General features: G+C 47.6%; 1 protein-coding gene across 1 annotated transcript; it reads right to left on the bottom strand.

Annotated features, from left to right (window-relative positions):
* Positions 1–1,076: 1,076 nt before the first annotated feature.
* LOC141164067 (E3 ubiquitin/ISG15 ligase TRIM25-like) lies at positions 1,077–9,723 on the bottom strand. Its single transcript, XM_073649228.1, has 2 exons — positions 9,169–9,723; positions 1,077–2,156 (listed from the first exon to the last, which is right to left on the bottom strand). Exons 1-2 carry the CDS (start codon positions 9,700–9,702, stop codon positions 1,077–1,079), a joined length of 1,614 nt encoding a protein of 537 aa, XP_073505329.1. The 5' UTR covers positions 9,703–9,723.
* Between the last annotated feature and the right edge of the window lie 7,375 nt (positions 9,724–17,098).

The raw sequence follows: 17,098 nt of genomic DNA, 5'->3' as shown, positions 1-17,098 counted from the left end.
CATTAGGGCTTTTTAGATGAACAGTTTCTTTCTCGGATTGACCGTCCATGAGAAAAAAATCACAGCATGCACTACTTTATCTCGAGTCTCAGATGGGACTCATCCATTCAAGTCTATGGGTGCATAAAAAAATCGGATCCCACAGAGAACATCCGAGTGGCATCTGACTTTTACGTTTACATTTCTATTATAAACCTAAGAAACTGTCTTTGATCATGGGCATTTTTTAGTGCAGATGTATGAAAACATATCGCACACAGGCGTCACACGGATATAAAAAAAAGGAGAAATGGATGCGAATTGTATAAAAATGACCGTATTTTGAAGACTTTAAGACGTACTGGACCATAGACACACTGCAAATTTTGAGGAAGAAAATAGGAAAAAAAAATTTGTAATTTGTCAAATGGGGGTCCATCATAAGCCATGGCCCCACTATCAGTATTTGGTCAGTATTCGGTCAGTATTTTTTCTCAGGAGTGGGAGCCAAAACCAGGTGAGGAACAATCAGAGAAAAGGTATAATAGAAACAAGTCACCAACTCTGCATTTATCACCCACTTCAGGTTCTGGCTCCCACTCCTGAGAAAAAATACTGACCAAATACTGATAGTGGGGCCTTGGCCTTAGAGTCAGAATTTAGCTTATTGGGAAGGCGGCGACAGCAGAGCTGGGTCACAGGAGGCAGGGTTGCCGCAGCAGGAAACCGGGGGTGTCCCGGTGGTGGCCTTCAAGAAAATGTCAGCAGTGCAGGCAAGAGCTGAGTCCACGCTTTTCACATTTATGCTGTGGACTTCAGGAAAATTGGAACCGGAGGCGGCGCATGCGCAGATTGAGATTTCAGCTCATCATTGAGCAGAGATCTAAATCTGTGCATCCACCGCCTCCTGTCGACTCGTTCAACCGCCGCCGCACCCGGTGAGATACATTCGGACTATAAGACCCCCATTTTCCTCCCAAATTTTGGAGAAAAAAGTGTCTTAAAGTTCGCAAAATACAGTACATGAAAATCGTCCACGTTTTCTGGATGAAACTCAATTTTTCATATACACATCTGCAGGGGCCCTGTGTTATTTCTTATTTTATAATCCTCAACCAGCTATCCCCATAGATTCCACCAAACTTTCCCCAGTACACACATAATGCAGCATGAAGAGGCTCGGTGAAGGTGGCAGTGAAGGTGTGTAAGAGTTTCATGGGGTAACACAGCTCATAAAAGGACAACTGCCCGGCCTCATAATCCAGACATATCCTGACTCTATCACTGGAGATCTTGTCAGGTAACCGGATCTCTTTCCTGTCATGCATCACTGAATACTGATTATTACATCTCCACAAACTCCAGGACTTGTTATTATCTCCAATGTATGACTGCTGCCCCCCCCTGTCTATACTGGGATAACACATCCCCACCCTCCACCACCCTGATCTACTGCTCTCCACATCCCAGCAATGTCGTCCTGAGGTAAATCCCCTCCTGCTCATCACCTGATCATACTGGAATCTCTCTGCTGTTTCTGGACGTTTCTGCTCCTTTTCTGTCCCGGTTGCAGTTTTCAGGTCGTCTGATATAAGGAGATTATTATCAGCTGTGTTTACATCCAGTAATATGTCTGCAGGACCCTCCACATAGATCCCAACCCTTATACCTGTTATTATGTTACATAATGTGTGTAATGTGTGTGAGATCACAGCCACATCCAGGTCATCTCCATCATGGGGCTGTTTATCATGTCCCCCTGTGTCCTCATCACCTCCCTCCTCCTCAGGATCACACAAGTCACCGGTGTCTGGTTCCTGTAAGACAGTCAGTGGATCCGTCATGTTACACAGCTCCTCAATGTGTCTCATCTTCCTGGACAGCTCGTCCTTCTTTATCTCCAGCTGATGGATCAGAGCAGACAGTGACAGTGACTCTTCCTTTTCCTGCCTGGAGATCTCACTCAGGACCTTCTTCTCCAGGTCGTCCACCCGTCTCCTGATGTCTGTACACAGGGCAGTGACTCTCTCGGCTTCTCCAGATGCTTTTTCTTCCGTTTTTCTCCAGCGCTCCTCCAGACTCCGGACTCTTTCCTCAGTCTCCTCTCTCTTTGTGGTCAGTTTCTGAAGAACATTTCTCAGTTTTTTCTTCTTCTTATCAGAGGCCTCATCCAGCATCTCCACCCAGAGTCGGACTGGGGTGTCTGGGGCCCACAGGGAGAACTGACTCTAGGGGCCACCTACAGCCATATGCAAATATCTGTTATCCGCTATCCCTGTTATAGTGGAGCATTGACTGGCGGCTCCTGCACATATACTGTGCGACACTAACTGGGATGAACAATTACAATAGTTTGCTTTTAAAGGGGTTCTTTGGTTAAAACAAGTTATCACCGATCCATGGGCTCTACAGGATAGGTAATAACTTATTGATCGTTTGGGTCCGAACATTGGAAAACGCACCTATCGGAAGAATGGGGAAGTTTCATCCCTGACAGGACACTTATCCCCATTTTAAAATGCAGCGACAGCTGGGACGTCTGACCGCAGCTCTATTCATTCTCTTTGGGGCTTCCAAAAAAGAGCAGCGCTCACAGCCACTGAGGGAATGAATGGATCAGTGGTCGCATCTCACATGCTGCTCCAGTCTAATGGGGAGAAAAGCTCCACATTCTGCCCATTGTGTCCCAGCGGTCAGACCCCCACCAATCAATATTATCACTGATCCTGTGGAGAAGTGATTACTTGTTTTCACCGGAGAACCCCTGTAAGTGCATCTCTGCCGCTCTGCTCCAAGTATTTAATCTCTAAGGTCACAGCCCCACTATCAGTATTTGGTCAGTATTCGGTCAGTATTTTTTCTCAGGAGTGGGAGCTAAAACCAGGTGAGGAACAATCAGAGAAAAGGTATAATAGAAACAAGTCACCAATTCTGCATTTATCACCCACTCCTGGTTTTGGCAGCGACTCCTGAGAAAAAATACTAACCAAATACTAATGGTGGGGCTGTGGCCTAATGGAAAAAAATCTTTTCCTAGTTAATATCAGCAAGAACAAAATGACCGCCATACACAACACAGTCCACTATATCAACACCAATAATACCACATACAAAAGGGACAAATATCGCCAGACCATGACTAGATCACATATTACCACCACATAGTGACCGAATAATTCCACATACAAGGAACAAATACGGCCACACCATGACCAGACCACATATTACCACCCCAAAGTGACCAAATACTACAATACTGATCATGAATACAAACCACAATACTAACAACACTGTTATTACCACCAGCGACATTATACACAGGAGCTCTGTATATAGTGTCAGTGTACAGGTAATACAGGGATCACCAGTGACATTATACACAGGAGCTCGGTATATAGTGTACAGGTAATACAGTGATCACCAGTGACATTATACACTGGAGCTCTGTATATAGTGTCAGTGTACAGGTAATACAGGGTTCACCAGTGACATTATACACAGGAGCTCTGTATATAGTGTCAGTGCACAGGTAATACAGTAATCACCAGTGACATTATACACTGGAGCTCTGTATATAGTGTACAGGTATTACAGTGGTCACCAGTGACATTATACACAGGAGCTCTGTACATAGTGTATAGTGTACAGGTAATACAGTGATCACCAGTGACATTATACACAGGAGCTCTGTATATAATGTACAGGTAATACAGTGGTCACCAGTGACATTATACACAGGAGCTCTGTATACAGTGTACAGGTAATACAGTGGTCACCAGTGACATTATACACAGGAGCTCTGTATATAGTGTACAGGTAATACAGTGGTCACCAGTGACATTATACACAGGAGCTCTGTACATAGTGTATAGTGTACAGGTAATACAGTGATCACCAGTGACATTATACACAGGAGCTCTGTATATAGTGCACAGGTAATACAGTGGTCACCAGTGATATTATACACAGGAGCTCTGTATATAGTGTACAGGTAATACAGTGGTCACCAGTGACATTATACACAGGAGCTCTGTATATAGTGTACAGGTAATACAGTGGTCACCAATGATGTTATACACAGTAGCTCTGTATATAGTGTATAGTGTACAGGTAATACAGAGATCACCAGTGACATTATACACAGGAGCTCTGTATATAGTGTCAGTGTACAGGTAATACAGTGATCACCAGTGACATTATACACTGGAGCTCTGTATATAGTGTACAGGTAATACAGTGGTCACCAGTGACATTATACACAGAAGCTCTGTATATAGCGAATACGTAATACAGTGATCCACACGTGGTCAGAATTGTTGGTACCCCTCGTTTAATGAAAGAAAAACTCACAATGGTCACAGAAATAACTTGAATCTGACAAAAGTAATAACAAATTAAAAATCTATGAAAATGAACAAATGAAAGTCAGACATTGCTTTTCAACCCTGCTTCCATTGAATTTTAAAAAAAAATAAACTCATGAAATAGACCTGGACAGAAATGATGGTACCCCTGAAAATAATGTAACAAAAGGGACATGTTAAATCAAGTTGTGTCCACTAATTAGCATCACAGGTGTCTACAATCTTGTAATCAGTCAGTGGGCCTGTATATAGGGCTACAGATACTCACTGTGTTGTTTGGTGACATGGTGTGTACCACACTCAACATGCACCAGAGGAAGCAAAGGAAAGAGTTGTCTCAGGAGATCAGAAAGAAAATTATAGACAAGCATGTTAAAAGGTAAAGGTTATAAGACCATCTCCAAGCAGATTGATGTTCCTGTGACTACAGGTGCACATATTATTCAGAAATTTAAGATCCATGGGACTGTAGCCAACCTCCCTGGACGTGGCCGCAAGAGGAAAATTGATGACTAATCAAAGAGACGGATAATATGAATGGTAACAAAAGAGTCCAGGAAAACTTCTAAAGAGATTAAAGGTGAACTTCAAGCTCAAGGAACATCAGTGTCAGATCGTACTATCCACCGTTGCTTGATCCAAAGTGAACTTCATGGAAGACGACCAAGGAGAACACCATTGTTGAAAAAAAAAATAATAAAAAAGCCAGACTGGAATTTGCCAAACTACATGTTGACAAGCCACAAAGCTTCTGGGAGAATGTACTATGGACAGATGAGACAAAAATGGAAGTTTTTGGCAAGGCACATCAGCTCTATGTTCACAGACGGAAAAATGAAGCATATCAAGAAAAGAACACTGTCCCTACTGTGAAACATGGGGGAGGCTGTTATGTTCTGGGGCTGCTTTGCTGCATCTGGTACAGGGTGTCTTGAATCTGTGCAGGGTACAATGAAATCTCAAGACTATCAAGGGATTCTAGAGAGAAATGTGCTGCCCAGTGTCAGAAAGCTTGGTCTCAGTCGCAGGTCATGGGTCTTGCAACAGGATAATGACCCAAAACACACAGCTAAAAACACCCAATAATGGCTAAGAGGAAAACATTGGACTATTCTGAAGTGGCTTCTATGAGCCCTGACCTAAATCCTATGGAGCATCTTTGGAAAGAGCTGAAACATGCCGTCTGGAAAAGGCAACCTTCAAACACGAGACAACTGGAGCAGTTTGCTCATGAGGAGTGGGCCAAAATACCTGTCGAGAGGTGTAGAAGTCTCATTAACAGTTACAGGAATGGTTTGATTGCAGTGATTGCCTCAAAAGGTTGTTCAACAAAATATTAAGTTAAGAAGAACCATCATTTCTGTCCAGACCGATTTCAAGAGTTTAATTTTTTTTTTAAATTCTGTGGAAGCAGAAAAGCAATGTCTGACTTTCATTTGTTCATTTTCAAAAAACTGTAATTTATCAGATTTAAGTTATTTCTGTGGCCATTGTGGGTTTTTCTTTCATTAAACGAGGGGTACCAACAATTTTGACCACGTGTGTAGTGTTAGGGTATGTGCACACGATGCAGAAATGCTCAGGATTTTTTCCTGAGCATTTCTGCATCTCCCTGGCAGGAAAAAACGCATGCGGATTGTACATGCGGATTGTACATGCGGATTGTACATGCGTTTTCCTGCCAGGGACATGCGGATGTGAAGCGTTCTTCATTTTCATTTCAGCATGCGGGTTGACAAGCGCTTTCCAAGTGATTTTAGCATCACTTGGAAAGTGCTTGTCAACTTCACACTATATAAATCCATGCAACCGGCAACCGGCATGGATTTATATAGTGTGTGAATGTCAAAAAATAAAAAATAAATATATACTTTACCCTCTGATGGCCCCCGGTGTCCTGCTTCGCTCGGTCCCGGCTGCCGGCAGTGAAGACTTTAGGACCTGCCGACGTCAGCGCCACGTGACCCGTCACATGACTGACGTCAGCGAAGGTCCTTCTTCATTCAACCCCGAAGTGCCGGGAACCAAGCAGGAGCGCTGCACGGGCCGTCAGAAGGTGAGTATATATATATTTTTTATTTTATTCTTTTTTTTTTAATGGTACCTGGGTCTGGATGAGAGTTCTCTCCTCCACACCCGGGTACCATCCGCACATTAGACCGCACGGAATGCGCATCAACATATACAGTGATGCAGGTTCCATGCGGTCTAATGCTAGTCAATGGCGGCAAAAAAGCAGCGTTTCCGCAAAATTAATTGACATGCTGCGGATTTTTGAGCGCAGCGTTTACGCTGCGGAAAAATCCGCATCATGGGCACAGCACATGCGGATTTCAATTGGGGAACATTGCTGCCCTTCTACCATGCGTTTTTAATGTGTTTCCGCGACTGCAAAAACGCCGCGGAAATGCATTAAAAACGCGACATGTGAACTCAGCCTAAGTGTACATGTAATACACTGACTCACCAGTGATGTCTCTAGGTGAAGTACTTCATCTTCGCTTTTCTTCTTCATCTGGCACAGACAGCCATCACTTCTTCCAGCCAGGAATCATCTCTGCAGAAAATAACACACAGTTATCAATAACTGATCTCTTCTAGAGAATATTCCCACTTTTCCCCCCCGACTTCTACACTACACCAGTTGAAGAAAAAAAGCAACATAGTGCCGTCCTGCACAATAACAGGGCCCCTCTTTTGTCCCATCCCATGGAAAACAATTTCCTAAAAAGTAAATTATATTACAGAAGTAATAATGTAATAATAATAATTGGAATCTAAAGTAATAATGTTCCCCACTGGTCACCATAAACTAATAAAGTATGTTCCTCAATCTGGCCCCCAAACAGTAATTAAGTCCCTTGTCTAGCCAGGCACCCCCATATGTCCCTTCTGGCCCCCATTTGTCTAGTGTGACCCCTCCATATATTGATCCTAGCACACGTGTATCGAGCCTGACCCCTCCCATATACCCATCCTAGCCCCCCCCCACATATCCATCCTTGCCTCCATGTTTCCAGCCTGCGCCCCCATATATCCCCCCCCCATATATCCTCCATGTGTCCAGCCTGCCCTCTACATATCCATCCTGGCCTCCATGTGTCCAGCCTCCCCCCTCATATATCCATACTGCCCTTACCCCCTGCATATATCCATCCTGGCACCCCCTATATATCCAGCGTGCCCCTCCATATATTTATGCTAGCCCATGTGTATCGAGCCCGCCCCCCCGCATATCCATCCTAGCCCCCCATGGGTCCAGCCTGTCCCCCCCCCATATATCCATCTTGGCCTCCATGTGTTCAGCCTGCCCCCCCATATATCCATCCTGGCCTCCATGAGTCCAGCCTGCCCCCCCCATATACCATCCTGCCCCCCATATATCCATCCTGGCCTCCATGTGTCCAGCCTGCCCCCCCATTTACCCATCCTGCCCACCCCCCTTTGCATGGGTCCAGCCAGGGTTCCTCCTTGTGTGTCCAGCCAGGGCCCCCCCTTGTGTGTCCGTCCAGGGCTCCCCCTTGTGTGTCCAGCCAGGGCTCCCCCCCTTGTGTGTCCAGCCGAGCCCCCCTTGCGCGTCCAGCCAGGGTTCCCCCTTGCGTGTCCAGCCAGGGTTCCCCCTTGCGTGTCCAGCCAGGGACCCCCTTGCGTGTCCAGCCAGGGCTCCCCCCTCGTGTGTCCAGCTTGGCCTCCCTCGTGCGTCCAGCCAGGGTTCCCCCCTTGTGTGTCCAGCCAGGGTTCCCCCCTTGTGTGTCCAGCCAGGGTTCCCCCCTTGTGTGTCCAGCCAGGGTTCCCCCCTTGTGTGTCCAGCCAAGGTTCCCCCCTTGTGTGTTCAGCCAGGCTACCCCCTTGTGTGTCCAGCCAGGCTACCCCCTTGTGTGTCCAGCTTGGCCCCCCCTTGTGTGTCCAGCTGGGCCCCCCCTTGTATGTCCAGCTGGGCCCCCCCTTGTGTGTCCAGCTGGGCCCCCCCTTGTGTGTCCAGCTAGGCCCCTCTTGTGTGTCTAGCCAGGGATTCCCCTTGTGTGTACAGCCAGGTTACCCCCTTGTGTGTCCAGCCTGGCTACCCCCTTGTGTGTCCAGCTGGGCCCGCCCTTGTGTGTCCAGCTGGGCCCCCCCTTGTGTGTCCAGCTAGGCCCCCCTTGTGTGTCTAGCCAGGGTTCCCCCTTGTGTGTACAGCCAGGGCCCCCCCTTGTGTGTCCAGCCAGGGTTGCCCCCTTGTGTGTCCATCCAGGACCCCCCCCTTTGTGTCCAGTCAGCTCCCCCCTTGTATGTCCAGCCAGCCTACCCCCTTGTGTGTCCAGCCAGGGTTGCCCCTTGTGTCCAGCCAGGGTTCCCCCCCCCCTGTGTGTCCAGCCAGGATCCCCCCTTTTGTGTCCAGCCAGGCTACTCCCTTGTGTGTCTGTCCAGCTGGGCCCCCCCTTATGTGTCCAGCTAGCCCCCGCCTTGTGTGTCCAGCCAGTGGGTCCAGACCATTACACACACACACACACACATACACACACCTCTTACCTTCCTGCGCTCCCGTGCGGTGTCCTCCTTCTCCTGAGTTGCGTGCCTCCTTCACAGCAGGCGCATGACGATGACGTCATACGCCGGCCGGCGAAGGGAGACACGCAGCTTCTGCTGCTTCACTGGGACGTGCGCCGCGGTGGTTCAGGTAATGAACGCTGCGTGCGCGCGTCCCGGCATACACTGTGCCTGCGCTTTTAAAGGGCCCGTGCCCCTTAAAACCGCAGGATTTTTTTTTTGTTCTCTTCTCCCCCTCTCCTCTGCAGCAGGGGGCGGGGCCCACCGGGAAAATTCCCGGTATCCCGCCAGCCCAGACCGACCCTGTCTCCACCCAATGTCCCCGATGTTCTCCAGCCAAACTGCAGGACACACAGATACAGACGGCATCCTGAGTGCAATAGTACTTTAAAAGTTCCTTATGGACAGAACATTTCCTTTTCTCCAGAGAAGTGCTGGGATCAGATAAGACGTGTTCTGGTGATTTGCTGTGAGACCTCAGGTGTTTATCACACAGAGAAGCCTCACAGTGTAGACAGGATCTAACAGCAGATACAGGAGAGTCCACACAGTAAGTGCAGCAGATCCCGGTGATCTCCTCTTGTTCTTGCTGAGTAATCAGGAAACGTTCTGCGACATTACGCAGAGCTATGTTCCTCATCAGTGCCGGCCGCCCCTGAAACTCTTCTCTGCATTCAGGACAGGAATAAACTCCAGACTCGTCCTGTGTATCCAGCGCCTGATCTATACACATCCGGCAGAAGTTGTGTCCACATCTCAGCGTTACAGGATCTGTATAAGTGCTCAGACAGATGGAGCAGAGCAGCTCGTCTCTCAGATCAGCAGACGCCATGGCTGACGGAAGAAACAGAATATTGCATAACACTGGATAAACACTAATGTAGCTACACCAATTTATTTAACCCCTTAAGGGCAAAGCATGCTTTTTTTGTTCTTGAATTACTTTCCCAAGAGCTATAACAATTTAATTGTTCTGTCAACTATTTGGGGGTTTATATATATTGGACAAACAATCAGCAGATTCGGTTTTCAGTACCATCTCTATGCTGATGATACCCAATTATACACCTCTGCTCCGGACATCACCCCTGCATTACTACAAAACACCAGTGATTGTCTTTCTGCTGTGTCTAACACTATGTCCTCCCTCTACCTAAAACTGAATCTGTCAAAAACTGAACTACTCATATTTCCTCCTTCCACTAACCTACCTATGCCCGATAATGCTATTTCCTTTTGTGGATCAACCATTACTCCCCAGCAACAAGCCCGCTGTCTTGTGGTCATTTTTGATTCAAATCTTTCCTTCACTCCTCACATCAAATCACTCGCTCATTCATGTCATCTACACCTCAAAAACATCTCAAGAATCAGGACTTTTCTCACCTTTGACTCGGCAAAAACTCTTACTGTAGCTCTTATTCATTCTCGTCTGGACTATTGCAACTCTCTACTTATCGGCTCCCTCTTACTAAACTCTCCCCTCTCCAATCCGTCCATAACGCAGCAGCCAGGATCATATTCTCAAAGAAGGAAGCAAAAGGAGGGCACCATCAATAAATTAATGTAAGGTATCGCTCAACCCGTCACATACCCAAACCAGAACAAGTAGCACGCAAAAAAGAGAAAGTGGTATGTATGAAAAGACAGGGAGCGCTAAATATATACCAACATAATTTTATTAATTCATAAAGACCGGACAAACATGCAAAAAGTTAAAAACATTTAAAAAGCATAACGCTTAAATACATCATTGTACCATATTAGAGTATAACCGTGGTCAAAAATCCTTACACATGTGTAAACATCACCAATAGACATGTAACATCAATAAATATACCCAGCATATTCATGTAGGCCCATATAGGTCCCTATAGCCAAACAAATGAATGAATAGATTCTTCTCCTATTTTGGGCACCAAAAAGATTTTTGTTAATGATCCTAACACCATTGGATTATGTACTTTACTTTAAATAGAGGCAGTGCTATCTAAATTCCTCATGGTAAATAACCACAATTTTACCCCCCCCCCCCCAAAAAAAATGGGGAAAGGTAGGAGAGGGAATAAATGTCCTGATACCAATATTTAGAGGCTCCTAAAGTACGACCTATAAGGCTGGAGATGAAGATATACCCATGTGTACCAAGGTGGTCAAGAAGACCGCAACCCCACGCGTATCGCCACTACCGCTGTGACTTCATCAGGGGAGAAGTGTGGTAGCGCTCCCTGTCGTTTCATACATACCACTTTCTCTTTTTTGCATGCTACTTAGCCAGGATCATATTCCTCGCCAACCGCTACACCGATGCCTCTTCCCTGTGCCAGTCATTGCACTGGTTGCCCATCCAATATAGAGTTCAATTTAAACTTATCACGCTTACCCACAAAGCGCTCCATGCTTCAGTACCCCCCTATATCTCCTCCCTTGTCTCAGTCTACCACCCTACACGTGCCCTCCGTTCTGCCAATGACTTAAAACTAAAATCCTCCATAATCCGAACTTCCCACTTCCGTCTCCAAGATTTCTCGCGCGCTGCGCCAATTCTTTGGAATGCACTACTCAGGACAGTTCGATTAATTCCCAATACCCACAGTTTCAAGCGGACCCTAAAAACCCATTTCTTTAGACTGGCGTATCGTCTCCACACACTATCTGTTCATCCCAGTTTTCCCTCATATTAAAATCTTCTTCAATTTCAGGTTCATACCAACCATGCACATAATAGCCTCGGTCAGGACTGTACACATACTGGCTGGCGACCAGTCCATGTATTATTATTTATCCTATCTATATATATAATTGTCTTATCCCGTCTGTCTGTCTGTCTTTCTGTCTGTCCTGGAAATCCTGCGTTTCTCATTGGTCCGGCAGCGGCCAATCAGCGCCGCGGGATTTCTGAAAAAAGATGGCGGCCGTTAGCGGCTCATCTGCGGGACGGAGCTCAGCAGCGATGCAGCCGGGAGATGACCGGCGCGAGGCACTCATCTCCCGGCCGGTACCAGCAGAAGGACCTCAACCGCCGGACCCATCTGCGGGAGGGAGATGCAGCCGGGAGATGAGCGGCGCGAGGCGCTCATTTCCCGGCCGGTAGCAGCGGAAGGACCCCGACCGCCGGCGCTGCTGACCTCCATGCGGAAGGGAGGACCGGGGAGCGGCCCTGTGGGTCGGGATACTTCTGCTGCGAGCGCCCGCTCATGTCCCAGGTTCTCGCAGCGGAAGTAGCCGCACAGGCAGCGCCGCTCCCCGGTCCTCACCAAGACGATTCGATGAATGGTCGCGGTCTTCGGACCCGACCAATCACTGATCTTACCGCAAAAGTTAAACACCGCTGTGCTGATTGGTCGCGGACGCTGCCCGCGACCAATCACCGATTTGGGCGCCACATTTAAATATCGGCCGCGACCAATCACCGATCTTGGCTCCACATTTAAACACCGCTGTGCTGATTGGTCGCCGACGCCGGGCGCGACCAATCACCGACGCCGGGCGCGACCAATCACCGATTTTGGCGCCACATTTAAATACACTGTGTTCCAAATTATTATGCAAATAATATTTTCTCAGATTTTACCAAATTACCTATATGAATTGCAGTCATTGTAATTTTCCAGTCAAATAACTATTAGAGTACAATTGAAAGGTTTTTGTACAAACTGCCTATGATAACAGTATAATTTAAAAAAAATAAAACACTCAAACTGCACTCAAAATGCATGCTCCAAATTATTATGCACAGCAGAGTTTTCAACCTTTTCATTTTAATAAAGAACAAAACAATGGTCATTTTTGCAATTATAAGCATTAGCAGGTTATTACAAACTGAAATCAAACAGTTTTCACCTCAAAACTTTATTCTAGGTGATGTCACATTTGCACATAGGACCCCTTGTTCGAAAGGAGATTCTGAACTCTCTCGTCCATTGAATTTGTCAGGTTTTGGATGGTTTCTGCTTCAATTGTTTTGCATGAGGACAGAATACCCTCCCAGAGCTGTTGCTTAGATGTGAACTGCCTCCCGCCATCATAGACACTCCTTTTGATGATGCTCCAGAGGTTCTAAATGGGGTTGAGGTCAGGGGAGCATGGGGGTCACACCATAAGTTTGTCCACCTTTTATGCCCATAGCAGCCAGAGATGCAGATGTGTTATGTGCAGCATGAGACGGGGCATTATCATGCATGAAAATGATCTTGCTGCGGAATGCACGGTTCTTCTTCTTGAACCATGGAAGGAAGTGCTGTTTGAGAAACTCAACATACATTATGGAGTTCATCTTTACCCCTTCAGGGATCCTAAAGGGGCTGACAATCTCTCTCCCCATGATTCCAGCCCAAAACATTACTCCACCTCCTCCTTGTTGGCACCGTAGCCGTGTTTGCATGGGGTGTCCATAAACCAGCCATCCTCCACTCCATCCATCTGGACCATCGAGCGTTGCACGGCACTCATCGGTGAACAAAACAGTTCGATGGTCCAGATGGATGGAGTGGGCATAAAAGGGGACAAACTTATGGTGTGGCCCCCATGCTCCCCTGACCTCAACCCCATTGAGAACCTCTGGAGCATCATCAAAAGGAGTGTCTATGATGGCGGGAGGCAGTTCACATCTAAGCAACAGCTCTGGGAGGGTATTCTGTCCTCATGCAAAACAATTGAAGCAGAAACCATCCAAAACCTGACAAATTCAATGGACGAGAGAGTTCAGAAGCTCCTTTCGAACAAGGGGTCCTATGTGCAAATGTAACATCACCTAGAATAAAGTTTTGAGTTGAAAACTGTTTGATTTCAGTTTGTAATAACCTGCTAATGCTTATAATTTCAAAAATGACCATTTTTTTGTTCTTTATTAAAATGAAAAGGCTGAAAACTCTGCTGTGCATAATAATTTGGAACATGCATTTTGAGTGCAGTTTGAGTATTTTATTTTTTAAAAAATATACTGTTATCATAGGCAGTTTGTACAAAAACCTTTCAATTGTACTCTAATAGTTATTTGACTGGAAAATTACAATGACTGCAATTCATATAGGTAATTTGGGAAAATCTGAGAAAATATTATTTGCATAATAATTTGGAACACAGTGTAGCGTCCGCGACCAATCAGCACAGCGGTGTTTAAATGGGGAGCCAAGATCGGTGATTGGTCGCGGCCAATATTTAAATTTGGCGCCCAAATCGGTGATTGGTCGCGGGCAGCGTCCGCGACCAATCAGCACAGTAGTGTTTAACTTTTGCGGCAAGATCAGTGATTGGTCGCGGGCCAAGACTGCGACCAATCACCGATTTGTGTGGCACATTTAAATAGCGGCCGCGACCAATTGGATGTCAGCGCCGCTCCCCGGTGCTCCCTTCACACTCTAGGCGCATGGATGTCAGCGCCGCTGCCTGTGCGGATACTTCCGCTGCGAGAACCCGGGACATGAGCGAGCGCTCGCAGCAGAAGTATCCCGACCCGCAGCGCCGCTCCCCGGTCCTCCCTCGACACCCTAGCCGCTGATGTCCCCACAGTATCCGCATGGTGTTACAAAGGTCCGGACATTTGTGTTAAAAATCGCTGATTGGTCGCTGGCGCTGCCCGCGACCAATCACCGATTTGGGCGCCAAATTTAAATATCGGCCGCGACCAATCACCGATCTTGGCTCCACATTTAAACACCGCTGTACTGATTGGTCGCGGACGCTATTTAAATGTGGCGCCCAAATCGGTGATTGGTCGCGGCCGATATTTAAATTTGGCGTGATTTTTAACACAAATATCCGGACCTTTGTAACACCATGCGGATACTGTGGGGACATCAGCGGCTAGTGTGTCAAGGGAGGAACGGGGAGCGGCGCAAAAGGGTCAGGATACTTGTGCTGCAAACAGTCGCTCATGTCCCGGGTTCTCGCAGCGGAAGTATCCGCACAGGCAGCGGCGCTCCCCGGTCCTCACCAATACGATTCCGCTCCCCGGTCCTCACCAATACGATTCGCTGATTGGTCGCGCTCTCCGCCCGCGACCAATCAGTGATCTTGGCGCTAAAGTTAAACACCGCTCTGCTGATTGGTCGCGGCCGCTGCCCGTGACCAATCACCGATTTGGGCGCCACATTTAAATAGCGGCCGCGACCAATCACCGATCTTGCCGCCACATTTAAACACTGCTGTGCTGATTGATCGCGGACGCCAGCCGCGACCAATCAGCGAGCTTGGCGCCAAATTTAAACAACGCTCTGCTGATTGGTTGCGGCCGCCAACCGACCACGACCAATCAGCGAGATTGGCGCCTAATTTAAATAGCGCTATGATCTCCCGACGGCAAATGTGAACGGAGGACCGAGGAGCGGCGCCGCCTGTCGGGATGCTTCTGCTGCGAGCAGCGGCTCATCTCCCAGCTGCTCGCAGCAGAAGTACCCGCACAGGCAGCGCCGCTCCCCGGTCCTCACTAATACGACGCTGCTTGGTTGCTGCCGCCGGCACCGACCAATCATCGATATGGTCGGCAAATTTAAATCCTGCTCTGCTGATTGGTCGCGGTGGCCGGCCCCGACCAATCAGCGATTTTGGTGGCTAATTGAAACACCGCTCTGCTGATTGGTCGCTACCGCCAGCCGCGACCAATCAGCGATTTTGGCGCAAAATTTAAACAACATTCTGCTCATTGGTCGCGGATGCCAGCCGCGACCAATCAGCGAGATTGCCGCCAAATTTAAACAACGCTCTGCTAATTGGTCGCGGTCGCCGGCCGCGACCAATCAGCAATTTTGGTGCCAAATTTAAACAACGCGCTGCTGATTAGTCGCAACCACCGGCCGTGACCAATCAGCGATATTGGCGCCAAATTTAAACACCGCTTCGCTGATTGGTCGCGGCAGTGACCAATCACCATTATTGGCGCCAAATTTAAACACCGCTCTGCTCATTGGTCGCGGCTACCGGTCACGAATAACCAGCATTATTGGCGACAAATTTAAACACCGCTCTGCTGATTGGTCGTGGCCGTGACCAATCACCATTATTGGCGCCAAATTTAAATACCACTCTGCTGATTGGTCGCGACCGCCAGCCGCAATCAGCATTATTGCCGCCAAATTTAAACCCCGCTCTGCTGATGGGTCGCGTTCGCTGGCCGCGACCAATCAGCATTATTGGCGCCAAATTTAAACCCCGCTCTGCTGATTAGTCGCGACCGCCGGCCGTGACCAATCTGCGATATAGGCGCCAAATTTTAACATGGCTTTGCTGATTGGTCGCGGTTGCCGGCCTCGACCAATCAGCGATTTTGGCGCCAAATGTAAACACCGCTCTGCTGCTTGCACCCGGTCGGCCGCATACCTATTCTAGAATACCCGATGCGTTAGAATCAGGCCACCATCTAGTTTAGTATATCAAGGCTGCATTATACAATATATGTACATTCTACCTTTTGTGTCTCCCCCATTTCCTCATAGACTGTAAGCTTGCGAGTAGGGCCCTCCTTCCTTTTGATATGAGATATGCTTATTCTGTATTGTCTGTATAAGTCCCCCCTAAAATTTGTAAAGTGCTGCGGAATATGTTGGCACTATAAAAATAAAAATTATTATTATTATATTGTATAACTTTAATAATTTTTTGGGCTGGGAAGGGGCCTATAATACCATGAATGTATTTAAGTTTATATCTTTAAGGTTTTCACTGAGCAGTATATATGAAATGATAGCTTTATTATAAGGGTTTGCTACGATTATGGCATTGCCGAATTTATATATTTTTTTAATGTTTATCACTTTTCCACAACAAAAATTAATTTATTTTGTTGGCTTACCACTATAGATGAGCGAACTTGTTCGAAAAACGTTCGCCAATCTTAAAGTCGGCACAAGCATTACACATTCGGATACGTCAGCAAAATCTTGCCAAAGTTTGGTAAATTATTGAGTTTCCACTAATGGTTTTGTTAGGACTTTGGCTAGGATAGTGGTGCTATACAGGGCCGGCGTCAGCACCCGGCGCACCCGGGCAAATGCCGGGGCCCTGAGCAGGCAGAGGGGCCCACTGGCGGTTGCGCACCCTGCTGGGCTATGGGCGGAGAAGAGCGGTGTCAGCGCCCGCCCTTCTCCGCCGCTTGCTCAGGGCCCCGGCAGTTGGATACTTACCTCTCCCCGTGCCTCCGCAGATCCGCTGTCTTCCTGCTCTGCGCTCCCTGTGACGTCTCAGGTCAGAGGGCGCGGTGACGTCTTTTCACCGCGCCCTCCCCTGAGCCG

This window comes from Phyllobates terribilis, unplaced genomic scaffold (genome assembly GCF_046119375.1).
Source record: "Phyllobates terribilis strain yellow unplaced genomic scaffold, ASM4611937v1 Scaffold_10__3_contigs__length_209671492, whole genome shotgun sequence".
NCBI classification, from domain to species: domain Eukaryota; kingdom Metazoa; phylum Chordata; class Amphibia; order Anura; family Dendrobatidae; genus Phyllobates; species Phyllobates terribilis.
The sequence above is the reverse complement of the archived record's forward strand: the minus strand, read 5'-3'. Positions and strand labels throughout refer to the sequence as shown.

Excerpts from the sequence above, each read along its gene's own strand:
- LOC141164067 (XM_073649228.1), bottom strand. The coding sequence starts at position 9,702 with ATGGCGTCTGCTGATCTGAGAGACGAGCTGCTCTGCTCCATCTGTCTG. Across the intron at positions 2,157-9,168 it reads ATTGGGTGGAGACAGGGTCG|ATGCTGGATGAGGCCTCTGA; the intron begins GTCTGGGCTGGC and ends CTCTGGGTGGAG.